The sequence below is a fragment of the Drosophila hydei genome, unplaced genomic scaffold (assembly GCF_003285905.1).
Source record: "Drosophila hydei strain 15085-1641.00,03,60 unplaced genomic scaffold, DhydRS2 tig00000315-arrow-arrow-pilon, whole genome shotgun sequence".
Lineage (NCBI taxonomy): Eukaryota > Metazoa > Arthropoda > Insecta > Diptera > Drosophilidae > Drosophila > Drosophila hydei.
This window is the reverse complement of record NW_022045707.1, coordinates 416,902-444,450: the sequence shown is the minus strand read 5'-3', so window position 1 is coordinate 444,450 and position 27,549 is coordinate 416,902. Positions and strand designations below refer to the sequence as shown.

The window sequence follows — 27,549 nt, the reverse complement described above, 5'->3', positions numbered from 1 at the left end:
AAAAAATAAAAATATATACAAAAATAAATGTTATTTATTAAAATTTTTAAAATAAAATGAAGTTCTAAAATAATGTCATTTAATTTTTTTTAATACTTTATAAATATAAATTACATAAATTAAAAAAATTTAAAAATATACAGAATATACGGAAATATGAAAAATATTAAATAAATTGTGTCTAAATAAGTATTATTTAATAGTAAAGTTAATTTCAGTACTTTTTATTGTCACTTGGTATTTAAATGGGAAGCAGTTACAATTAGCTTGGCTACCACTTGAACGATTCAATTGCCCTCGAGTGTGTGTGGGTGAGTGTGCTGCCCTGCATCTTGCGCTACACTTGATTTCAAGGAGGTTTGATAATAATTATAAATGGATTTTAATTTGCAAATGAGTTGATTACGCAGCTAATTGAAGCATTAATGCTTAACTCAAGAGTAAAGCGGAAATTCAATTAGTTCATTGCGATGCTGCTGCCTGCTGACTGCTACCTGGTGGCTAGTGTGTGGCATGTGGCAGGTGGTAGCTCAATCACAAGCACAATACTTGGCATACGTGCGAGTCGAGTGCCTATGCTCGTTTATAAAGTCCGTATTAGTTTTGAAAAAATGTGTTCCTGATATATAACCGGTTGTAACCCAGAGAAACCAGAGCTTAACAGTTTTTGACCTACTCCGTTGATTAAAGGCTTGTACTACTGTAACATGAGAAAGTATTAAGCAGCTGTGTATACCCGACTGCAGTGCGCTTCTCTTGGTATTTGGCAAGTTTGTGAAATAGTTTCTGATACTTTTTGCACGTCTATTTCTGGTCTGCGTGACTCGTTGTTTATGTCTTGCAACTAGAAGAGAAATAACAAGAAAACAACAAGTTACATATTCTTAAATTATACTTAAATTAAATAGTAGCGATGCTGGCATGTTTGAGCCATCCTTTCGAATTGTATAAAGCCTTGCCACTGTTTTGGACAAGTTGTCAGGTAGGCAGGACATGACAAACAGCTGAAATAAAGGACTAACGAGGTCGAAAATCTTTATTTGCCACAATTGTAAAATATCAAAAGTTAAAAGAGAGAGAGAGAAAGGCAGCTGGAGTGGGAGGTGGAAGGGAAGAGTCAGACGACTGTCTTTGACAGCCAGACTGAAAGGCTTTATGTGAAAACATTTACAATTAAAATAAACGCTGATTCAATTACACTGGCCAACATGATTTATTAACCAATAAACTGCATTTACTCTCTCCCACTCTGTCCCTCTCTCTCACTCTCTTTCTCTTTTCTCTTTAAATTTAACCAGGAAAGGACTCAATTGGCGACTCTGATACAGTTGCCTTTGCATTCGGCAAATGAGGCAGTTTATTTCGATACGCATTGCTATTTAGAGTGCGCAGCTGGGCTGCCATTTCAACTGGCAATGCACTCAGCGACTATTTGTCTGTCTTTCCGTTTGTCCGCCTGTCCCTCAGTCCTTCTGGCTGCTTATCCCATTGTCCGCCTCCCGCTGTCGATAAATCAATTTACAAAGTAGCGACAGATGTGCACGTTGCGGCAGTTGAAACAATGCCAAAAACTATTTGGTGCATGTGCTTAGGCTATATATATATATATATATATATATATATATATACTATATATGCGGATTTATATATATACAGCTATCAATCAGCTGCTGATGCATGGGCATTTCAATTGTTGGCACATTGAAATTCACGCACAAATTTCTCAAATGCTTTGATTTTACATCTTTTTTCTTCTATTTCGAATGTGCAATGTTCAGTGCACTGAACTAGTCAGCCACAAATGAGGGTTTGCTATTTATTTATGCGTATATATATATGTTCTATATCTATGTCTACCATACTTCCTACTCTCATACTTCCTTCACAAAAGAACTAAACTGAATTCAGAATAGATTCATTGAAAGAGAGTTCCATCGGAGCGGAGGTGTTGCTCTTGTTGAAATAACTGAACTGTACATTATATATATGCGATATATATCTCAGCGTCTTCAGCATCATTGAAATTATAATTTTGAACTTGTTTCTCGATATCAGATATATGATAAATAAGATTAGTTATGTCAAGTGTTAGGGCTTATCAGAGTTGACTGTGGCTTGCAATTGGAACATTTCTGAACACTATTGAACAAGTGTTCAGAGTGGGATATGGCAATGAGTACAAATTTAATGATTTTACATCAGATTCTCCATTTGCAATAAGTTATCAGCTCAACTTATATATATATACAAAGTTAGCTAACAATAACAAAGGTGGAACAAATATATATGTTGTCTTATTCATTAATATGTTTAGTTTCACAATTTCAAGAGTCATTGAACCTGAATGCAAGGTAAAAGCTATCAAGCGTTAGTTAATGTAATAATGACAAACCGCAAGAGCAATCAACAGCACCAATGTAAGCTGTGTGTTTGTGTGTGTGTATACCAATCTCTATATAAGTATAAATATATACAGTTATATGAGTATGCGATTTGCGTCAGAGTTGTTGTTGCCACAGCAACAGTCGGAATTAGCAGCAATAAGTGCGAGTCTAGCATTATTTGTAACCCCTCTCGGCTTACGATGCGTATGCGCGATATGCAAGCAACGAGTGCCTGCCAAAATCAAGTATATATATGTACATATATGTGGAAAAAGGGAGAGAAATTGAGGGCTTAGCTTGGATTAATTACAATTAAATGTGATTTTATTGATTTTTTATGCATTTTCCCATTTCATATTTTTTGAATAAAATGAAATTAAAATATGAAATGAAATAGCTTCCATTAAATGAAATTAAATGTATTTTGTGGATTGTCGAGTTAATATTGTATAATAATTAATATTGTATACGCTGCGTATGCGTAATGTGCAGGTAACGTTACGTATACGCGCCGTGGGGCTGTCAATAGCAGTTTAAGCTGAATTGAAGTCAATTACAATTCTTTTAAATCTATATTTTATTGCCGGATGACGATTACCCTGGAGGTTTGTCAAAGTTTTATTCGTTGTAAAGTTTAATGAAATAATTTAAAGTTGTCGCTTACCCTAAATAAATTGAAATTGAATTTTTCTTTTTATGCATTCGGGGCAAATGCGTGAGCTACGTATACGCATTGTTTGACTAAGGTAGTCTGTTTTATTTACATTTCTGGTTTTGTATTTAATTTACAAATTATTTTGTATTTTATAAATGATGCGCGAAACGAGTTCGCTCGAAATATGTCTTCCCTCGCTCAGTAGCGACGCATAGTCGTTTTGCGGAGGTGCGGCTACATCAATGCTGGGCACAGTGATCACAGTGAGGCTCAATACTTTAAGGCCGCAGTGTCTGGCGACAGTTACCTGCAGGGATAAATGTATTATTAAATATTGTTTAGAGTCTGTCAATCAGGCTGACCTCTGGCGCAATGGACATGCCAATAACATCAGCTCCAATTTTGCGCAAGAAGCGATGTTCGGCCGGTGTCTCAAGGGCTGGTCCACCCACGCAGGCATAGACGCCGCACTTGACTCGATCATCTTGCCCGATTTCACGAGCTATCTCCATTGCCCGATCGATCAGCTTCTCATCGTAGGCATTAGTCATTGTGACATTGTGTGACCCAAAGCGGACATCGTTCGGCCCCACCAATGGACAGTTGCCACCCCAGCCGAACATATTGATGTGATCCTTAATGACCACCACGTCGCCCACCTTGCAATCCGCAGCGATTGCACCCGCAGAGCAGATAAGAAACAGATACTCGACGCCACATAGCTTCAACATGCGCACAGGCAACGCACAGCTGCCGAACGGATTGCCATCGTAATAGTGCAGGCGTCCTTGGATTGCAATTACTGGGCCGCCCATCAGTTCGCCTACAAACATCTTGCAATTGGTGCCGTGCAGTGGGCTGATCGGAAACTTCGGTATGTCCGTATATTCCAGGACAGTTGGACTGTCGACCAAATCGGACAGCTTATTCATATGCGAGCCGAAAATCAATCCGTACTTTGGTTTCTTCTCCGCCCTATTGATTATATATTTTGCCATATTCTGCACATCTTCGTAGCTATAGAGGGAACTTTGAGGCGTGACAATTATGTTCTTGGGCTTGGCATTCGCTTCCTTCTGCAGCTGCTTCTCAATCAGCAGCTTCATTCGACGTATCTGCAATGCCGTCTTGAGCATGCAGCAATCTCCATTGCACATCTTGATATTTCGATTCATTTTCGGACTGCGATTGCGATTACGATTGCAATTGGAATTGAGACTGAGATTCGCGCAGCGGCTCAAGACGCTTTCAAATTTTGTTCCGTTTATATAGTTTTTTTATTTTTTTATTTTAGATGCCCAAATTAAAAATTTAAAAAATATTTTTTGATGCAAAGACAAACAGCTGCTTTGCTTTTTTGCTGCCCTTCTTAACCAGGATATGTAGGCTTCAATTACTTTCTCTATGGTCATATAGAGAAGATCAGTGTACGTACTCAAAGAGTAACTTACTCGGCGAAAGACTTTGGAATTATACTTCTAAGGAAAATAATCTAGCAGAGCACTCAACAGTTCTGACTACATTTCTTTTTCTTTTTCTGCTTACCTTGTCTATTAATGCATGAAGCCTGAAAGCTCTGAGAAGAAAATTCACTCAGTTTCGAGAGTTCTGTCTCTCTATTCTGTCTCTATGGTCACTCCAAAGAGAACTCTTAAAATCCATTTTATATTCCTTTCATTCAATCGACAAAACAAATATGTGTTCAGAGAACAAATGACTCAGAGAGAGAGTGACAGAGTACGTCTCTAAAAGTGCATAGCCGCAAACAGGGTTTATATAGTAAATATGTGTTCTATATTCAAGGTCCCTCTATCCGTCCATCTTTCCATCTATTACAACATCTCCATCTTCCATTTGTTCAAGAAGCCAATACACTCAGCTTTCTTTGCGAGCGCGCAAAACAAGTCACTCAGTTAATTGAGCTCAAGAAGTGAAGAGCTTAAGAGTTCTGACTTCATTTGAGTGACATTTGTTGACTCTATAAAAGGGCGAGCCTTGCGCTGAGTTTCTTCAGTTGCATCGTTGATCTCCTGCTGATCAGTCGCAGTGAAGTGCAGTGGAATTTTGGTAATTATTATATTATATTTTTGTTTAATAATTATTAACCATTTTAATTTGTTTGTAATTTCTATTTAAATAATTAGTGTATTCAATAATAATTTATTTTGTTTAATTAAATAATTTTTGTTTGAGACTTTAATTTTTTTAAAATATTATTCATAATAACATTAACATTATGATGATTACGATCGTGATAATAATGATCATGATGCTAGTGAACATCATGATAATGATTATGTTGTTAATGAACATTATGTTAGTGAAGCTCATTGTATCCATGATGACAGTATAATAATCATATATATTTAGTACCATATTAATCATTAATACGATCTCGCTAATCCATCATTATGATTATATCCGTGATAATCGCCGTTATTATTATGATTTCTGTGATAATCAAAATACTAATTAAGAATAGATAATAAACGCCTTGCACTGCTTTTACTTGTAATATCTCATTCGGATCTTAAGTCTTTTCCATTTTCATGCATTTCTGTCCAAGTTTATTACGTTTTGTTATTTGCTTTGCATGCGAAGCTACGTCTCAGCGACTTCAACGTCGGCTTGGGCTTGTAATTTATATCATCGCATCGATTATAATCTTTGCGGTTTGATCGAAGCCAGCGCAGCAACAATGTCAACAGCATGGACGGCGAACGTGACTTTGTAGGCGGCAACAACAACAATAGCTACAATAATACTCAAATGACAATAACAAAGCGCTGCAAAGTTTTCTATTTCAGTTTTGTTATTGTTTTTTTGCGTTTCGACTTTGTTATTGTAAAATTAATAAATTTTATGGAGACGGGCAAACGCTTCAGCGATTTACTCAGTGCCAGCGACTCTGATCCGCTGCCCACTCTATATATAGTTATGTAAATATGTAGGCGTGGCACAGCCTTCAGCCACGCCCAGTCGATCTGTCAAGCACCAGTCACAATTTCCAGCTGCGGCTGTTGACAGATGCGCGCCGAAAAAACCGCATGAACAAAAAGAGAATAAGAAAAAAAAACAAGTAAAACTGCTTAAGTCTAGAGAGCACGACTATGAGATACCCTAACTATGGAATACTCGTTTCGTGTTACTCAGATTCTTTTATACTATTCTCCTATCATACTATTCCCCTCATATACTCTTATACTCATATATTCTTATACTCTTATGCTCTTAAACTCTTATGCTCTTGCACTCTGATAGTGCTTATATAATCATTTATTTTTGTGACATACAGAACCAATATACTTGGTTGCCTTGCCTGTTTTGCTCTGGGTGCAGGGCAGATAAATTTATAAAAAAATTCGACTTGTGGTGTTGACTGTTGACAGATTGTTGTTGCGGCATCTGTTGTTTATTGGTTTACCCTATTAATTAGCAAAAAAATAAGTTATAATGGCATCCACTGGCCAGCGGCCAACAGCGAACAGCCAACACCCAAACACACAATCAACGACGACAATTTGAATTGTTTATCACATGCACATGCATTTTGTTTATCCCCACAGGGAGAGGGGGAGACAGGGAGAGAAAGGCAAACAGAATGCAAATGAAGCTCACTGTAAGCATAAATATTCTGCGTAGTACTTAGCAACAAGCACTACACCAACAACACTAACAGCAGCAGCAACAGCAGCTGCAGCAACTACTAGAATATTCAATTGCCTGATATTCAATGATGTAGGACAACAGGTCGTATGCCTGTGTTTTCATTTAAATCACGTATACGCGTGGTAAACATCTGATTGGTGCCAAGACAAAGGATAGTGCTCGAAATAAAATGATTAATTGCGATATACGTGTTTCATTTTCGTTTCGCAACAGCTCCACATTTTGCATAAGAATCCTCTTTTGTTGTTGTTGTTGTTTTCAACATGTCTCACAATGCACAATCAAGCGGCTTATTAAGGTTACAAATTACACAAAGCAATATTTTTATACATATTTGCAAAAATTCACATCACATTTATACTGTATATAAAGGGGAACTTCTAAAACACAGCTGAAATGGGAGTGAGTAAACGTCATTCGACTTTATTTTATATGCTCAACTCGAATGAGTCAACGGGTCTTGATGTCTTTGTTCAGATGTATGTACCAGGCAGAAGGAGACGTGTTCGATACCATAAAGTAAAATTATATTCTTAAGGCAGAAACTGAGTAAGACTTGAAGCTATTCGTCATGTGAGTGAAGAGGTCTTGTAAGCAGGAAGTAGTGAACAATTGGAAAAACAGCTATGGTCAAGGTATCTGCTAGTCGGTCAGCGGCGACGACAACAGTCCTACTTCTTTTCCCTTGCCTTAATCAAGTTTTATTTTTGTGCGCTTGATATTTTATATTTAATTGCTGCCGTTAACATTTTCTAATCGTATTGCTTCCCTTGTTGTCTCTTTTTACAGTTCAAGATACGCCCCAGTAGTGAGTGAGAGTGATTTCGGCCAGGCGGCAAGCTGATTCCAATGAAAACCAATGCAAACAACTATTGCAATTATCTTAGTAGTGCATGCGACGAGTCAAACGTTTCTAGAGAACAGCTGAAGAGGAAGCGCGAGTCTCGCAGTCATACGTACAAGTGTTTGAATCATAATCCGTTAACAAGCCTCAAGCTGCTTGAACAGCAACGCCATCAACTGCAGCAACTGCAGCAACTCAATCTCTGTTTGAATTTTAACTACAAAAACAACTCCTGACCAAGAGCCGAAGTTCAAGTTGTTGACGTTTCTGCCTTTCTTTGACTCGTTTCCAGAGCCAGAGTGGCTCTGGGTTTTTTATTTTTCGTTTGGTCGACCGCCTGTTGCACAAAAGTCAAAGCCAAGGCAGTTGCCTTAATTGCCCCGACAACCACAACATCAACAACAGCAACAGCAACAGCAACAGCAAAAATCAACGAGGAGAGTAAAAAGGCGTTCCACCGAAAACGAAATTCTGCAAGTGAAAACTTACTTTACAATCAAACAGTGCGAGAGAGAAAGAGAGAGAGAGAGCGCGGGAGAGAGACAGGAGGAGGAGAGAGCAGCGAGAGAAATCTAGATTGTGAATGACAACGAGTCAGGCAGCTCCTTTAGCTACAAAGCGACCACGCTGACTCTGACGATTTCCTTTACAGTAAAAAACCAGTAACTGTAACTGGAACTGGTATTCGTCTGCACACACATACATACAATTAACTTTATCAGCGGCTCAACACACACCAATGTACTCGGCTTTTGATTATTACGCGGAAATGGGACAAATCTCACAAGATGTAAGTAAAATACTGATATATTATTTATATTGAAAACAATATGATTTAAAGAGTTCATAGTGTTAGCGACAGACTGTATAAGACATACTCAAATACAAGAGTGAACGACCGTAGCCCGAAGAAGTAGATAACAGATAACAATAACTAACAATTTCATCTTTACCAATCCAACTAATGTATAATCTAGAAGTGTGTTTAAGTGTATATATATGTATAAGACATACTTGTCTATACGATTGAAAGACTGGGTATATAAGAGAGAATTATTAAGACTAATTTCATGTCTTTGTATAAGACCGAGGACAGACTAACTAACCTTACGACTTGAGCTAACTTCCAGTCTTTGGAGAGAGAGAGAGAGAGAAGTTTCAGTACTTTCTTATAAATATTTATATGTTTACATACCACTGTCTTTGGCAGATTGTATAAGACGTGCTTCAAGTTTAGAGTGCAAGTCGGCTCCATTGAGAGCTTGATCTAGCTTCTGGTCATTTGTGTTGGTTTGTAAACCGGGCTAAATAGTAATTGCGCATTCGACTGAAAATATTGTTAGCCCTAGATTTTTCTAAATTTTTGATGTAATAATAATTTAATGTTATTATCAATTATAACCTGATTTCATTTGGCACTTTATCTACCGCAAACCGAAATCATTTAGGTCGGCTCAGCTAATGTCTCTTTTGCCAAACATAACTAATTTGGTTTAGGCAGCTATTTATAGGATTAAATCCACAATGGAGTTTAGCTGCCATTCAAAGTTTTTCGAATTTATCATAATTATTTTGTTGATCGCCAATGGATGTGCGTATAATTGACTGCCACAGTTGGTTGCATGTATCGAGGAGGTAGAGAGGGAGAGAGAGAAAGGCGGAGGCAGAGGCTGTGTTTGCCACGTTTAAATCGACTAAATGGCTGTAAGGGAAATCAACATTCATAATGAGCTGCTTTCGCCTGTTTGTTTCGGTTTTCGGTGTAATTCATGAACTAATTGAATTTTTGCAAATAGCTGCGGGCCAGTTCAACTCTGTCCACACGCATGCACTCCCACACACACCCACACACACCTGCACACAGTGTTGTGTTGTGCACGAGTCGAGTTTGAGTTTTGTTTCATTGTAAAGTCTAGACTAATTAGAGATCCAAATATGTTTCACATATCATGTCATAAATGTAGTTAAATTAATTATTGTTAGCATCGCTTACATTTGCTTTGCTGAAATGAAAGAGCAGATAGAGAGAGAGAGAGAGAGATAGGGACAGACAAAGAGACAGTTAGAGAGGGATGGACACAGGTACAAATACAACTTGCATAGATTTCCTTTGTAGCTGCCCGCTCGCCCTTTTTCTCTTCCCTCTCTATGACTTCCAATTTTAATATCTTTGCACTGCAAAAGCATTGCAAAAAAAGATAGAAAAAGAATTGAGTTTTATAACAGGCAATGCTCAAATTTCAATACTCTTTCCTAATGTTAAAAGAAAAAAATAATATATACAAAATTTAAATTTAAAAATAAATAATAAAAATATAAATTATTATAAAAAAAATGTAAAGAGCTTAAAATATGATAAAAAAATGATAAAATATGATAACAATATTATAACAATTAATTGATTATTATTTAATTTCTTAACAAAAAACGAATATAATAAATATAATAATTATAATAGAATAATACTTAGCTCAATATAATATTCAGAAGTAACCATCAGCAACTTATTAGACTCTACTTCACAGACTCCAGATTGTTGGGGTATACAAACGTCATAAAAAAAACAGAAAAAATAGCTGTGAATACTTTTATGATATGCTTGCCACATATATTTTTCATTTTGAAGCAAACAAATAGTTTTGCTGAACAATGAGGGATGGAATTTGCTTTCACAATATTATCACAATATAGTAGAAAAATGAACAACCTGAATCCATGTGGATTTTCATTTAACAGCAGGAGCAATTTTATTAAATAAAACTTTTAATTGGAAGAGAATGAAAGGAGCATTCAAACTATGCAAATACTGCGCAATTTCTATGCTCATTTTTTCCCTTTTAATTTTTCGGCTAGTTTGATAAGCAGCAAAAAGCTCCAGAGTGATTCAGCTTCTATTATTCCTATTGCGTTTTTGTAGCAATACAAATGAAGTCGATAAGAATATTTAAAATATTTAAAGACTATTTTAGAGTGAAATATTGTTTGGCATAGCAAAGTGGGACACCTCATCTGTTGCATAGGGATAGAAAGACAAAGACAGATTCATGTGTTTGTAGAAAGAGAGAACTAGATACAGAGAAGCGGGCTGAGGAGATAAACACATAACATACAAAGCTACAGAGATAGATAAATAGAGAGATAATTAAATAAAGAAACATGTAAATAGATGAATAGAGGGATAGAGAAATCTACAATAAAAACTTTCCCTAGAACACATAAGAAAAATTCTATTTGGTTAGGCAGTGTTAAATCCTCTCTAAAAGCTGCCAATTAGTAAATAAAAATATAAATACTATATAAAATAAATAGTTGAGTGAACTCTAAGTAGAATCGCATTAAATCGGATTCTATCTAAGAAATTAACGTTTGTATTATTATAAATCATTGGGAAGTGCTTTGTTGGCATTTACGAGTCTTTAGAAAAGTTTATGTACTCAGCCAAATCAATTAAATTATAAATTTAAGTATGAATAAAAAAATATGAAGAAAGGCGAATAAAGTAGAGTATTTATTTCTGTTACTGAATTTGGCTGACTAAATGGCACGCACATGCCACATAGATAGAATTCTATTTATTCTTTTTTATAGCTTTTCACACATAACACATATATTTATGTATATATAAATAACAAAAATACATTTGAAGCATGTCGCAATACGCGGCGAAGCTTTATAGATAAATGTAAACACTAAATATACTAAATATTTAGACTAACTTCCGCATCTGCAATTAAATTGCACAAGTCATTAAATGAAATGCTGAAAATGTCGAAAATGTTGGCGAATTCGTTTTGAGTCGAGCCAAAGTGTAACTAAAACTAATCTGATGCAATTTTTCGTTGCGCATTTCAGCCAGATGGTGAATCAGACTCGCAGATGGTCATTCGCTATAGATAAGAAGAAACTGCATTAGTCAACTTTTTAATTTAGTCAATCGGACAGTCACACTATCTATATGTTTATAAGAAGAATTTAGTCAATCAGATGGGCAATCAGTTAGTATACGCATACGGAATTCAATTAGTTATTTCGTCATTCGGTCAGGCAGACCAAAGACTTATCTCAGTCTATTAGTCAATCAATCTGACAATCAATCAATCAATCACTCACTCAATTCAGACAGAAGCAAAGCTGCAGTACTCAATTACTCAATTACTTAATTAAAAGTGCATTATACAATTACTTAGTTGTTCAATCAGAGTTTAGTCAGTCAGAAAAGTAATTTTAATCACTGTCAATCGCATTCTGCATACATATGGAACTTACTACATAGCAGCTTAGAATGAAGATTTAGTATTACTTAATCAGCCAATCAGACCATCAATTAGGCAGATACTTCGTCAGTCTATCAAGCTTTAATTATAGCTAAAAGCCAAGTCAATCAGAGTTTCTACTTTTTCAGCTTCTCAGAGTCAGTCTCATCAATCATCAAACTTTCAGTCAACGCACTTTCTAACTTGTCAACCAATCAATCAAAAATAGCTCTCAGCCCATCAATCGATAATGATACCTTTAAAGAGCTATACTTCTCACTCTCTCTCAGTCAGTCAATCAACTGCATTTCAGCAGTAAGTCAGTTAGTCAATCAATCAACACTCGGTTAAGGCGTCAGTCAGTCTGTCAGTCAGTGTGCCAGTCGTTATACCGTCACACAGCAAAAGGCTTTTGGACAGTTGCCAGAGTGGGAATGATGCACATCTGCTTATTTTGATATTGCCCATGGCTCTGTCTATTTTTATACAATTTTCATTTATATCAAATGCTAAAACATCTTCTTCATCTTCTATAGATATAGTGAGCAACTATCAATCCATATAGTTCTTTGACTATTTATATGTAACGCTCATTCTATTTGAGTCTGTTTTTCACTTTCATAATGAGTAAAGCCAAGATAACGATAATTGTGAAAATGATTCTATTTAGACGTATGCCAAGTCTTATCAATAATCTCTTATTAAGCTAGCAGCAGCAGCTTGGACTTAGCTGTCTACCCGTTTATTGTTAGTTCGTTATAGGTGCTCTGGCTATTGTTGCTGTTGCCATCGTTGTTACTGGCAATATTACGCTCCCTAATAATAATTTGCCACACTTGTGTGTTTAGTTTGCTCATGTCTTTGTGTTTGTATTGCTATTGTTTTGCCTTTGGAGCTTCGATTGCTTGCACTTTATCAGTAGACAGAGTGTCGCAGTAACTAAGTGCCAGACAGACACACAAACATACCGACAAGCACCAGCACACACACACAAACATACCGACAAGCCCCAGCACACATCCATGAGCAGTGCCGTTAACTATTTAACGCTAAAAAAGTAGATGGAAATGAGAGAGACGAAAATATGTGCAAGAGAAAATTAAAAAAAAAGGAAAATTTAACCAAAAATTGATGAATCTATAAATGATTTTTTCTTTCTTACTCTTTTTTTTTTTAAATATAATTTCATCAATCATTATAATTTATTTTTTATTTATTTATTATAGTGTAAGGAGCTGGGCCTTCAAAATTTGGCATTTAGCTTCATGTATATTTTTTACAATTTCGATTTTTAATATATTTTGGAATTGTGTTTGAATTAATATTCTTGCGAAAGCACTCGTGCTGTTGGTGGAGGCGGTGCTGGTGGCCGAGAAGCTTTGGGTTGAATGCCAGGCAGCGAAGGGTTTTTCAATTTTTTTTTTATAGCCAAAAAGCAAACGAAGGAAAGAGGCGGGGACGAGTCAGCCAACCAACACAAAGTGCAGTTTGAAACACTGCTAGCAAGAGGCTAGATCTGTATGAAAAAAGGCTAAAAGGTTTTTAGCAAAGAGCGAGAGGAACAGAGAGATAGAAAGGATGAGTGCGAAAGCAGCTGAAAAAGGCTAGGTCTTTGTGGAAATTGGTTACATTGACAGCACAGATACACACACACGCTCACACACATTTAAAAACTCATACATTACAGAGGAAAACGCAAGATAAATAAAGATAAGCGAATGAGTTTATAAAGTGTGTTTTTGCAGAGTGCCTGAGGGGTTTTTTGCGCCAAATATTTGAACAACGAACTGAATGAATGCAGTTGATTAATTAAATAATATGCACTGATTGCAATTAAATACAATCGACAAATGTCTCTGGCTTACGATGCAGCTGCTGCCTTGTTCTCGCTGTAAGTGGAACAAGACTTATACTTACTCTTATACTCTTACAAGTTTACACAACTACGCTCCTCTTACACTGTTGAGCACACTTTTATTATATTATACTCTGTTAAAATACTATTATATTTATTCACTCTTATACTCATGTATTTATTTACCTACATACACTTTTACTCCTTTAATCTTCAATTCTTGTAGTCTTTTATGTTCTACCCATTTACTCTTGCACTCGTCAACCTTTCTACTCTTATACAGATTGATAGCCAGGCTAACGAAGAACACACATATATAATATAAGGGGGTTGGTCTCTTTTTTGTACGCAAACTAATCCATTTGCACATTTTCAATGGGTTCAGAGTGTAGAAAATGCTCTCAAGTTGTTTATCTTCTCTTTGCTTACTATTATTATTATTACTTCTATTATTACTTCGCTTTCATATACACTTATTGTACTTTGCATTTCTAGCACCTGCCATTTTTCCACTTTGCTTGTTTACCCATTCGCCCATTTAGCCATCTCTGTCTGACTGCTCAGCTATCTCTACCTACTTATTTATTTTGTTTGCTATTTCCCTTTTTGAGCTGTCTACCATTTATGCTAATTTATTTGCTTGTTTACCAGCTTTTGTTTTAATTTGTTGAGGCCACTACTGTTGACATTTGAAGCGAAACCTCGCGCCCACTCGACAATAACCACAGCAACAACAACAGCAAAACCTACCACAATAACAACAATATTATAAAAAAGATACAATAACAATGAAAATTCCACATCAAGTGAAACCCGCAGAGCAGAAAAACTAAAGTAAATCAAGTTGTCAGCCAACAAAAAAGAAGCAGTAAGAAAACGTGTTAGAGCGTTGCAGTCGGGTGCAACAGACTGTATAATACAGGCTCACAGCATTATTCGGTTTGAAATGGGGTTATTTATATATGTTAATAGGTCAATAGTCAGCCTGTTCTCAATATATATGTCTGCTCTATCACTAAATTGTATTGTCCGACATTTTTTGCTCACTCGCACTACTATTTTTACAAGCAACATTGTAAATGCTAAATATTAATTGCATATAACAATCCCATGTACCCTTTCTTTCACATCATGAGCAAGTATTACAACTGAATTTTACGCTCTTCTTCATGTGCTGATTATGCAAATTATTCAATTTGGTTTATTTACGTTGTACTTCATGAGTTTTCCTGCTTTATTCTTTTGCTCTTTATTATTGTGAAGGAGGAAATCCAAATTAGCTTACAATAATTAATTGCACACATTAAAATAAGCTAAGAGAGGAGAGCAGATGAAAAGAGAAGCGAAAACGACATGAGAAAAGCTGAAAAGAGAAGCATAAAAAGAACCGAAGTGCATGCTGTGCAGACTGTACGGCTCATTTGTAAGCGCAACGCTTTATGATTTCGCACGTAAACACTTCCTTGAATATATATTTTGTAGTGCCACTGAATCTATTACACTGTACGATAACAGACTGAATGGGAAATGTTGCGGAAAGGGTTTAGTGTTTTCTGTAAAGCAAACTTTATGATTCATAACAGAAATGTATAACAGAAATATATAACATTAAGGTATAATATAATAGTAATGTATAACAGATAGTGTACAATGGCGTGTGTATCGGCCATGCATAACAGCAATGCATAATAGAAACTGTACAGCAGCAACGTCTACAGCAGTGTGTAACAGAATTGTATAACAGCAGGAATTAACAGTAACTTATACCCTAATTTTTTAAGTAATGACACATCGAATAAGTAACTTTTTTCGTGAAGCGATAACTGCCTTTGACTCTAGCCTCAAAATGTTTGTTGGACAGTGTAAGTATTAGTCACCTCTGCGAATATCAGCTTTGTGTTTGCTTATGTAATTGAATTTTGTAATTAAAATGCCAGCTGGCTGGCACGTCTGTCATCAAGGCAATGAATGAACGAATAGACTCCCCTTCGTACTGCCCTTGTCGAAAGTATCGCTTGTTATGCGTTATGCTTTAGATGCTGACATTACTTCAAGTCCACTCAATTATGCTCAAATTTATGCATGAATGCACAAGCAAAGGCCTGGTTTCTCGCCTTTTCAGTTTTCAGTTTTCAGTTTTCAGTTTGGGTTTGCCTCAGAATAACAGCAACAGCAACTACAACAACAACACAAGTAACAACAACAATAATAATAACCATAAAAATAACAACATTAAAATGTGTGTAGCGATAAATTATGCTCAGTCACGTCTCGCATTCATATGGAGCAAGAGTCGCTTCCTCTAATGTTGACCTCCATTTAATGTTTTGTATTTCCTATGCTTATGTTGTTTATTAAATATATATATATATATAAATATATATATATACATATATATATATATATATATATATATATATTGCGCAGCTATCATAATAACTTGCGTTATTCATAGTCTTTTTACTAAGTTACAGTGGAGCAGTAGCCAAAGAGAGAGAGAGAGAGAGAGAGAGAGTTCTCTCAATTAATCAATTTGTTAGCTATTTAGCGATGTAGCTATCTATCAAACTAAAAACTATCTAATTACCTATTTATCTAACTGTCACTATTTGTATGGACGAGTGCCAACAAAATTTCTATCGATCTATCTTTGCCTACCTATCGATCCACCTATCTGCTTACCTATCAATTCCTATCTTTCAATCTAACATATTTATCAATGCATATGCCCTTAATGAAGATGAGGGGAGAGAGCTTCATTCAATTGACACATCAAAGTGCACAGCAGCAACAAAAAAAAAAAAAAAACGAAACGCCTGGCATATCACGTATACGCTATGCGCACAAACGAGTTCTGAATAGCAGCAGAAAAAATCAAAGAGCGAGACTCATCGATGCCCTGCAATGTTTTCCAGCTTTCAAAGAACTTGGTAACATCCACACATATTTGGCCTTCAACTACTCCTCCTGCTCCAATTTTGTGTGCATGTATACCTATCTGTCTGCCCATGTGTTTTCCATGCTGTTGTCTTATACTACACTTATACTGGACACTGTCGTTGCACCAACTAATTCCAGTCACTCTCTTTTATACCCCGCAATTTCCAGACTTGTTTTCCTAAATTAAGAAAAGGCGGAACAATAACAGCTCTCAGTAATTTATACTCAATTAACGTGCATTAATTAATTATAATTTGCTTCTTTCGCAATTTGTCAACGCGTTTTTGTTGCTCTTCTTCCTTACGAAACGCGAAAGTCTGACAAGTTCCTGCAAACCTTTAATTTGTTCTGGCGCCACCTAACGAAGAGCTGCCAATTAATATGCTAAAAAAAAAACAGAATACAAATAAAAAACGAATAAAGCAACAATAACAGCCAGCAGGAGTGCTCCAGTAGGGACTGCTCGACTATGAGATACTCGTTTGTAGAGTCGGCAATGGAAAAAGCTACTGATTAATTGAAATCAATTGAATTTCTTCTTATAGTCTTACACTAGTATGTGATTATATTCTTATACTCATATTGTACTCTTATAATTTTATACTCAAACAGTTCTCTCATACTCTTATACTTTTGAAGTAGTTTATAAATACTTTTATACTGTTGAAGTCTTCTACACTTATACTCGAATACTATTTTACTGTCATCATCTTATCATCTGATGTCGTATAATTTTGTATATACAGTCTTATACTTTTAGGTCTTATACGTACAAACTTATAGTGTCATATTTATGTTATCTTATACTCTTACACTTGTATACGATTGTTTATGTAGAATCTGATAATCTCATACACGAAAAGTACATATATATACTATGCGCAAACTAATATACCCGCTTTACGCACTTTCAGTGTGCTCAAAGTACAATAACTTTGAACTAGAAGCTGTAATTAGCCCTATCTTTTTCGCAGAGAATTTCTCTACTGGAAACTTAGTCTGGTTTAATTAAGAGAGCTCCACACGTTTTTGATTTGCAAATTGGCGGAGCAGAGCAAACTATTTACATATTTCTTTAAAACGAATGGCCACGATTCGTGTGTGTGCAGCCCACATCAATTTGCATTTGAATAGTTGTCCATAAATCACATTGATTAATGGAATGTCTTGTTTATGCGCTTAGTTCAGCACTTGTTAATGTCTAATGCCTGGCTACCAAAAAATATATGTCTACCTCGACATTAAAGATAATTAATTATGTGAGTGTTGCCATTTTACAATCAAACACTGAACAACAAAAAAAATTGAGTTCTAGCTAGAGTTTAAAGCTTGTGAAGCTCAATAAGATCTGATGTTCGACAGTTGGAGCTGTAACTGGAACTAAGTGAATACTATATATAAAATATCTTGACATGTCAAACTGATTTACGCTTCTTTATTGGGAGCAAACATTTTTAGTCTTTTCATCAATCTAAAAAGTTCGCTGATTTTCAATGGCATCAGAGTATAGAAAGGCTTATGAGACTGGTGCTATTTCATTTTTCGCAGCTGATTATAATAAACATATTATAAAGCAGTTTCATTTTTCTCTGGTCGTGGATGTTTGCCTCAAAGTCAAACATAGAAATACGAAGCTGTTGTTGGATTTAATTTCTAATTTTGTGCTCAGTTTTGATTGAACCGCTTGCCAAATTTGGATTGATTATATTTTAGAATAAGGCTAAGCGCGCGCGTGGGCGGTACATGTGTGTATGCAAATTGTTCTAGCAACTACTTTAGACAGTCATATAAAATGTATAGAACTGTATATAGATGTGTCTATGTATATAGTGTGTGCCTACATGATATACAAAACGATAAGCAACTGGCTGATTGTGGCTCGCTATCAAGACTCAGAAGGCAACAACAAAGAAATGACTAGAAAACAGAAGAAAACAAAAAGCAAAAAACAAAAAACAAAAAACAAAACAACTAACAAAAAAGTCATTGAACGTTTAATAACATCGCCCCAGTTTAGACGAACAACAACAATAATGAAATAATAAAAGAAAAAAACAAAAACAACTTTAATTAACATTTTACAGTCAGTCAGAGCTTGAGTAAGCAACAAGCAGATAAAAATATAGAAAAATGCTGCTGCATAAACATGTGTTGTTTAATGAGCAAATTATATGTATATACTTATATATCTGTGTATGTGTATATGTCTAGATATTGTATATATTTAAATTTATATATATTTATGGGTGTGTGTAGTAGCCCGCTTGTGAGCTGCCGCTGAATAGCAACAACAAGCGCTGCTTTTGTATCGCTAATTGTTTACTAGCTACTTCAAAAGAGCAGCTCCAGCGTCTGCAGGCCAGTCCTGTCCAGTTAGCCCTTTCTGAGGGCAAATCTAGCCTTTTTTCCGAACAGGTTGTCGGTTATAGCTCACTGTCTCAGTCTCTCTTTCAATTTTGCATACGTAACACACAAGTGTTAGACTTTATTCAGAATAAATTTAGCCTCTTTCGCCGACTAACTGATTCTTAGTTTTAGGCTGCACATAAAGCACTTATTCTTGCACTCTGCCTCTTTCACTTTGCCCCTTAATGCTGTCCAGTTAGCCTTTTTGGGACACATCTAGCCTTTTTGCGGCACCTGATTGGTTTTTATAGCTTACTACCGATGGCGATCTTCCCCTTTCACTTCACATTTCAACACTGTCAAGTTAGGCTCTCTCTGAACAGACTTAGCCTCTTTGAAGCAGGTCTACTTAGCTGCGTACATCTCTGTGCAGTAGCGATAATTTTAATAAATCCTCAGCTTAAGCAGTGGCCTTTATGAAGTTGGCTTTATGAATGGGCGAGTGCAGAGACTTGGCCATTCAATTCAATGGCAATCAGCTTTAGAGGGATGCTCCTGCTTGCAGTAATAATGTAATAGAGAGCAATATTTGCCTTTGCCGTTTGCCGCTAGCCGCTTGCCGCTTGCCTTTGCCTTTGCCTTTGGCCTTCGTTCACTAAAAAGGCACATTACTCATATATCTGATGCGAAATGCAATTCACTGGACGCTGCTTGCCATGGCAACTGTTTATTGATTGGCAATCCGGAGGACTCAATACAGCGATGGCCTTTTTGTGCGTGCAGCAGAATATCAAGTTAACTCTGAACTGCTCAATCCGCATGTTTCGTGATTAAAAAGCTGTTTGTATTTGGTCTTCTTCGTTTTCGGATAGCATTGCTTGTGCATAATACATAGGAATATTACGTATAAGCCATGTCTGACATATTTACATTATCCAATATTTAATGTACTTACTTCATACTCATTTATTGATTAGTTGTCGTATGCGTGACATGTTAAAGCTGAGTAGAAGCAGCGAGGTAGCTTAAATTTTTAAGTAATAAAAATAATATTTACAGTAATATTAAATATAATAATACTACATTTTGTTACGTATCCAATATATTTGCCATTTACACACTTATACTAACGTATACGTAATATATTCATGCTAAGTATACGCATCCTTTACATTACGCTTTACATTTTAAATATTTTGCACATATTTAATAGCACATTTAAGCCGTATTTATTATTTATATTTAATTATCCAAACATATATATTTATATATATAAACCAAAATATATAAACCAAAATGCTTATATATATATACAAATATTAAGTATACGCAGCATGTTAATAAGATTTTCTCTGTTCTGTTTGCAGTGCGCTTCAACTGATCTTGATATGGATGATCTCGATGACTGTGACCAGGTGACACAGGTGATTGGCTATCATCCGCGATATCGTGATCATTTTCTGCACACGCAGAACTTTATTATGAAAGGTGATGGACCCTTGCCCTACGCATATAGATACTATTTGGCCATAATAGTGAGTAGAACATTTGTTTATTGCTTTCATTTGTATTTTGTCCTAATTGGAGCTTATTGTTTAATCAACTTGCAACAGCCATTGTTGCAGCCAGCTATTATTCTATGCTGAGTACTAAAATCATTCTTTTTCTTCTTTCGGTTGTTTCGTTTCTAAATATCAGCCTCGTGTGCGCTTCACTATTCAGTATTCATCAACATGCTGTTCACTGTCGTAGCATGTGTAATAGGATGTGTGTATCTGTACCTTTGTCTCTGTTTCACTGTCTGTGTGTGTGTGTGTGTGTAGGTGCATTGTGCATTATTGCCTTTGGCAAATTTAAGCACATTAGCTACCGCCGACTGACGCTGTCGGCTCACATTTGCTGCTAGTTGGCTGTTGATGCCCTATCAATGACAGCAGTCTCTACACACACACACACAAGCACACCCACCCACACATACTCGCACTCTCACAACAGGTTGAACATTGGGGAATCAACAACAGCAGCAAATTATTTCCACTGTTCTGAGCTCTCTCTGCAGTGCAGTAACAAAAAAAAAAATCAAGTCAGAATGCTGCAGTCGAGCTTAACTGACCGCACAATACTCGTTCGCATCTAAATTCATTTCCATGTCAAGGTTACTTATATAACTCTTTGGTTTATCTAAGCAGAATTCTAGAGACTATGGAAAGATCAGTTTATCTTCACTTGCCACGCCTTCAGAGGGCTAAGGCCAACTTCACGAATATACCCGTAAGCCACTATGTGAGCGAGTAGGAAAAGGGAGTTGGGTCTCAGCCATATTGGTGTAGCTGCAACTGCACTGTCGCAAGAATAGAAATTCTTGACAATGCAGAAGGTTGGGGCGTAGGTGAGCTGATGACAGGTGATACTTTGGAAGCATGCAGCAACCACACGGCGAAAAACAATAGAACTGCTTGCAACCCAAACAAGTTTCTTAATAACAACTGACAGCATTTTCAATTTCATATTCATGCGAGCATTTTAGGTGTCAGCAAGGATTCTTTGGACCTTCCCCTGGGCTACAGTTAAAATGGAAAATTATGCGTTTCTTGTTTATAGCTGTAAAGGGAAAATAAGATTTCCAGAGCTGCAGTTATGAAAGGCAATAAGGACTGTCAGGGCTTCACAGACAAATATATTTTTTAAAGAGAAACTAAACTACAGTTGGGACGGGAAATAAAGGACCTTTTGCTTTTAAGTATAGAATGAAATTAAAAATACCCGGAGTACAGTTATAAAAGGGAAGGGATTAAGAAAGGAGGAAGCTTTATTTGACTATCGTTTTAGAGTGAAATCAAACTGAAATTGGTCTACAGTCATAAAAGGAAATTTAGCTCAGTTTAACTCGTCTTGACTACAATTATAATAGGGAAATCCTGAATGTTAGACTACAGCCTTTGAAGGGAAATCAAACTCCTGCATTTGGCTACAATTATTAATCTGCTGCTTCTGTAATGGGAAAATGCGGAAAACCTAAAAGTTAAGCTAATATTAGATAGTTAATATGATTAAAATAAATGTGCTTTAGGCAGCCATAGTTTAAATTGTTCTTCACATGGAAACTTTACGTAAACTTTATTGCAGTGATTTATAGCTTGATACAGCAGATGAAAAGTTCGTTTCCTTTTCGAGTTTGAACAAAAGTGAATTGGCAAAATGTTCTGTGACAGTCCAGACCTCCTATAAATAAAATATGTATGTGAACCCATTTGGGCAAAGCTTCTTTTTGAACCGAAGCACGGAAAGGAAAATGTAAAAACAATTGTGGATATTTTATTATTGATGATAACATTTGCTGTCGCACACACGCACACTTGCACACACATATACACACAGGGGCAAAGCCGATTTGCTTCACTTTGAACGAAAGCAAGAGTCAATTTTTTTATTTTGCAATTTAGTTGGCTTCGAAAATTAAATTATATATAGAAACTTCTCAATATATATATATGTATTTATCACAATATACATACACATATATGTATGTATAATTGATGTATATAATACATCATTTTTATGTATCGTTTATCGTACGCCCAGTTAATGTTTTTCATACAATTGAAACACAATTGGTAAACAGACCAAGGGGCAGAGCAAATTTATAAATAGAAACAATTTTATGAACAACATCGTAATTAAAATTGATTTATAGCGCACTTAATTTTTCTACTTTTCACTGACTGCAACAGCAACAGCCGCGTGAATATAGACCTTATTGCAAATTAAACACCCACCCACATAATATTTTCCATGGCAAATAAAAACTTACATTAGGACACCAGGATTCCAAGCGTCAAGTTTGTCAGTAAATAACTTAATCCATTTGCTTACTATTGGTAAATATCGATATTTTTATTGATAGATTAATGTTTTCAGGCATGATTTAAAGCCATCGCAGCTAGAGATCCTGTGTGGGGTATTTCCCAGTCAGGCATATCCGACCTGAGTATTTTTTTCTTTTTACTGTTTGTTACTATTTTGGAAAAGGGATATACTGACTATTGTCTTGTGAAATGCTTTAACAAAGGATCGAAGGAGCAAGCCGATTTTTTCTTTCTTTTGGGTTTCCACCTGCAGAAGGTATTTAATAAATGGATTTTATTTCTGCTGTTTTTCAATGTTCGGGAAAATTTGCTTATATTAGATACAATTGGATCGCCTCTCGCATATATCTTATATATAGATATATATAGACATGGCAATGGTCATAAACAAGGTTAGATATGAGTATTTTGGTTTTGGGTCTTTGACTTTATTTTCTTGCAAAAATAAACACATATAATACAGTATAGGTACATAGTACGAAGGTACATCTTTCGATTAAGTAATGCGATTTATACATACTAATTATAGCCAGAGACAGGTTGGTATATGCTATTGTTGGTACATGTTGCAAGCTATGCAGTAGGAAGGTACATTTTCTGATATGATAGATTTAATGAATTCTAAATTCAGTGTCAGAAATAGGTTGGTACATTATAGTGATGCTGATTGGTACAAGGTACAAAGTACACTCTTATATGGCAATTTAGTGATATATTTTATGCGTGGTACATTTTATGAATATAAAATATTGTGAATGTGCGACACGTTCTGACAAGTAAAGCTAAATTAATGACGCAGCAGAAATGAAAACAACATTTATTTTGGGACACGCAGAGGGAAATATATATTTTTAGCACATCTGCAGGTGTGAATGCTCTCCCAGGCACTCTTAATGGGGTGTAACAATAGATTTCAGTTAATTGTAAAGCTGTGTGCATTACATATATAGATTTGATTGCGGTACGAGTGCAATAATTTAAAAATCTGATTAAATATTGAGATTTTAAATTAAATTTGTTTCAGGCTGCTGCACGGCATCAATGCCCCTACCTGGTGAAGCGGTATGAGAAGGAGTTTCTTAATCAGGGTGGCAATAGCGAGTGGCTAAATGGCTTGGAATATATACCCGCCAAATTACGTGCCATATATGATATTAATAAAATATTAGCTCATCGCCCCTGGCTGCTGCGCAAGGAGCATATTGAGGTAAGGCATCTGTGCACTTAGCATACAGAAAGGGAGAGTGAGCGCGAGTGAGAGAGAGATATCTATTAAATAGTTAATGACTTTTGCATTTGCAGCGCCTGACCAAAGGTAGAAATAGCTGGTCTTTGTCTGAGGTGGTGCATGCGATGGTCTTGCTATCGCATTTCCATTCGCTTTCATCGTTTGTGTTCTCCTGCGGCCTCACACAAAAGCTCGATGGTTTGTCTAGTCCCAAATTGAAAGGTGCGCCCCTGTTGATGCAGTCTCAGACGCAGCCCCAGCCCCAGCCACAGCCGCAGCCACAGCTGCAGGTGCAGTCGCCGAAGCTTGATGATGCCAGCCAGACCCCAACCAGCCCCATTTACCAGCAGCAGCAACAGCAACAGCAACAGCAACAGGAGCAGCAGCAGCAGCAGCAGCAACAGCAACAGCAACAGCAACAGCAGCAGCAGCAGCAGCAGCAGAAAAACGTTCTAGGGGAGATATCATTGAACAATAGCAGCAGCGGCAGCGGCAACAGCAGCGCTGCTGTCAGCAGTGGCGTTGGCGTTGGCGTTGGCGTCGGCGGTGGTGGCAACAATACAAAGCCAGATTATAATAATACAATGGACAACAACAATGGCAAAAGCAGCGCAGCCAACAACAGTTTCGGCCAACACTATTTGGGTAAGAATACAGACGCACACATACACACACAGTTAGTTATCTTTGCAATGCCGAAGATTAAATACCCTTGCTGATATACAATCAGACTGTCGTAAATTCATACGACTGCCTAGTAACAGCCAGACGGAGAGACATAATGCCTTCTAGTTGGAATATTTGCACAAAGCTATCCATTTCTACATTTGCTAAGCAAATGAAGTCTACATAAACAAACAAATTTTCACAATTCGCTTTTATATTACAAATTATTCTATTTATAAACTGCATACACAGAGTCAAGGCAGCAGCATTTTGCTGTCTTCTCTTTTACTCTAATACGTGCAAGCTGCAGCTTAACAAGTGCAAGCGCTGTTGCCGTTATCCCATTATTCGCTACGTGCTGCTATTCCTGCGTACATTATCTGTCTCTCCCTCTATCGCACATATGTAAAAGTCGTTTAAGAATCTCAAAATTAAGTCTTGCAATTAGCGCTTAACCAGTGTGAACACTATCTAGCTCAGTCACACCTATTGAAAAGCCTTTGATTTTGTAGCATAAAATGAACACAGCGATATCAGTGCCGATCGTTCATCAGCATGCAGCAGGCATCAGTCGCTGTAATTGTCGCTGTTACTGTAAATAATTCAATTAAATTTAAATGAATTATAGTTTATTTTAATTTTGCTGAGTGTACATTAGACTCACATATGTATTTACATGATTCTTTCAATTTACAGCTACCGCACAACAGCAGCCGCAGCCGCAGCCGCAAATTCATTTTGGTATCTGTGTGGAGGCCGTAATGGAGCGCATGAAAGTACTTTCGCAGAACCAGGACGAGTGCAGCGAGGCCGAGCTAAGTAATCGCTTTAAGAGCGTCGAGCTGCAGACAGCTGAGCTGGCAGCTGCCACGCCCCCCGAGGTAACAGTCGCCTTGCCGCCCATCATTTCGCATTATGTCGACGATGCGGGCTTTACGTACCAGGACTTTGCCCGTCGCGGTGCCGAGAATATAAATACATTTCGCATACAGGACTATTCCTGGGAGGATCACGGCTATTCTCTTGTGGAGGGGTACGTAGTCAAAAATGATGAAAGTCGAAAAAAAAACACCTGTATTATATATGATGTGGTTTCTTCGTCGATTAGCTTGTACAACGATGTGGGCACCTTTCTGGATGACAAGTTTCGGGCTGCCTACAATTTGACCTATTTCACCATGGGCGGCATTAAGAATGTGGACACCTCGAAGTTTCGTCGTGCCATCTGGAATTATATCCAATGCATCTTTGGCATACGACACGACGACTACGACTACGGAGAAGTCAATCAGGTGAGTGGCGACTCTAAGTGCAGTTCGACCGAGGTGCATTTGTATTTATTTTGGTTTCTCTCATTCCCCAGCTGCTTGTACGTCCTCTGAAAATGTTTATAAAGACAGCCTGTTGTTTTCCAGAGCGCATTACCACCAAGGATTACGATAGTGTGCTCGTCGAGCTGCTCGACAGCGAAAAGGTGATTAAAAGAAAACTTTTTACTTTGTATACCCTGCACTCAGTGCAGGTGGGTGTATCTAACACACAGAAGGAGGCCGCCTACACAACGTATATTGATCAGAATGAATCTGAATGAATCTTGGACAAATTACTAGATAAATTTAGAATACTTTGGAACATGGAAATTCGATTTCAAATATATATATACGAAATATAATAAGATATCGATGAAGCCAAGTGGATGCAGACATTCTCTTCATCTCTTATACTCGTATGCTCTCATACTTAAAAAATGTTCTTATACTCTTCAGCACTTGTACAGCACAGACAAATAGTGGTGTACTAGGTTAAAGTGAACTGTTTAATCGGTTTCTCCTATACTCACATAATAGCTTATAAAATATTTTGTGTAGTAATTAGAATAAAGGCAGTAAAAATAATGACCGCACCAGAAGTAAACTAGCAAAGTGTGCGATGGGAGTCTTAGGTATGAACAGCATAGCATAATCATGGCGTATCGGGTATCTGCTAGTCGGCCAGCCTCGACTAGACTTCAACAATTACTTATTCACATGGAAACTTTTTCTGCTTGCAGGTTCATGTTAATCTAATGATAATGGAAGCCCGCAACCAGGCCGAACTACTCTATGCTTTGCGCGAGATTATGCGCTATATGACTTGATCTCATTAAGTGATTAAATATATATATTCATATATATACAAATACATATACATACAAAAGAAACAACATGCATGCATATACCACATAAACATATATATGTATATATATATCTATATATACATATACATATTAAAAGTTTGCTCATTCAGAGTTGACAAAAGGAGTTTTTGTAATTCGAAAAGAGCCTAAAAAACAGTTTAAATAGTTGCAATAGCTTCTTTACCTATCTGTCTTCAAATCAATTATATAGTAAACATAATCCAGTTCAATGTCAATGTCTGCGAGTGTTTATGATATTAGATGTTCCCATAAGTAAACCTGAACAATATAGAAGATAAATCTGATCAATCACAATTCCAACCTCAAAATTTTGTAACCCAAGAATTCGTTTCTTCCTCTTCTTCTGTTTCCGTAAAGCACCTTAAGCAGCTATCGATCGATGTACATATGTATTATGTTTTGTTAAACATTTTTAGTGAAATAAACACATTTTTATTTTAATTACAAATTTGTTTGTTTTATCCATAATTTTGATGATTTGATTTGATTTTCAATTTTGATCAAATGATATCAAAAAGGTGAACTAAATCTTAGAGCTTTCTTCCAAAGAATTAAAAAAAAATATGATATTTCGATAGAATTTAAGGATCAAAAATAAGAAACGAAATATTTACTGACTGTCATGAGAAATGCACATATAAAAACC

At 36.4% G+C, this 27,549-nt stretch overlaps 2 protein-coding genes across 2 annotated transcripts in view; one reads left to right on the top strand and one right to left on the bottom strand.

Annotated features, from left to right (window-relative positions):
* LOC111599904 (sestrin homolog) overlaps positions 1-26,920 on the top strand; it is a 32,003-nt gene extending 5,083 nt beyond the window's left edge. The window contains exons 3-10 of the mRNA XM_023315726.2: positions 7,498-8,342; positions 20,314-20,481; positions 23,837-24,019; positions 24,115-24,685; positions 25,403-25,739; positions 25,815-25,998; positions 26,070-26,180; positions 26,757-26,920. Of these exons, the coding sequence (XP_023171494.2) occupies positions 8,292-8,342; positions 20,314-20,481; positions 23,837-24,019; positions 24,115-24,685; positions 25,403-25,739; positions 25,815-25,998; positions 26,070-26,180; positions 26,757-26,843 (1,692 nt within the window). The 5' untranslated portion in view covers positions 7,498-8,291 and the 3' untranslated portion in view covers positions 26,844-26,920. The remainder of the gene's footprint in view (positions 1-7,497; positions 8,343-20,313; positions 20,482-23,836; positions 24,020-24,114; positions 24,686-25,402; positions 25,740-25,814; positions 25,999-26,069; positions 26,181-26,756) is intronic.
* Positions 3,091-4,338, bottom strand: LOC111599905 (purine nucleoside phosphorylase 1). The gene is made up of 2 exons (XM_023315727.1): positions 3,402-4,338; positions 3,091-3,346 (listed from the first exon to the last, which is right to left on the bottom strand). The coding sequence occupies exons 1-2, from the start codon at positions 4,212-4,214 to the stop codon at positions 3,170-3,172; spliced, it is 990 nt and encodes a 329-aa protein (XP_023171495.1). The 5' UTR covers positions 4,215-4,338; the 3' UTR covers positions 3,091-3,169.
* Positions 26,921-27,549: the final 629 nt, after the last annotated feature.

What these genes read in the sequence shown, in the direction of transcription:
- LOC111599905 (XM_023315727.1), bottom strand. Translation starts at nt 4,214, where the DNA reads ATGAATCGAAATATCAAGATGTGCAATGGAGATTGCTGCATGCTCAAG. An exon ending in GCATGTCCATTGCGCCAGAG is followed by an intron (nt 3,347 to 3,401) that starts GTCAGCCTGATT and finishes TTATCCCTGCAG; the next exon opens with GTAACTGTCGCCAGACACTG.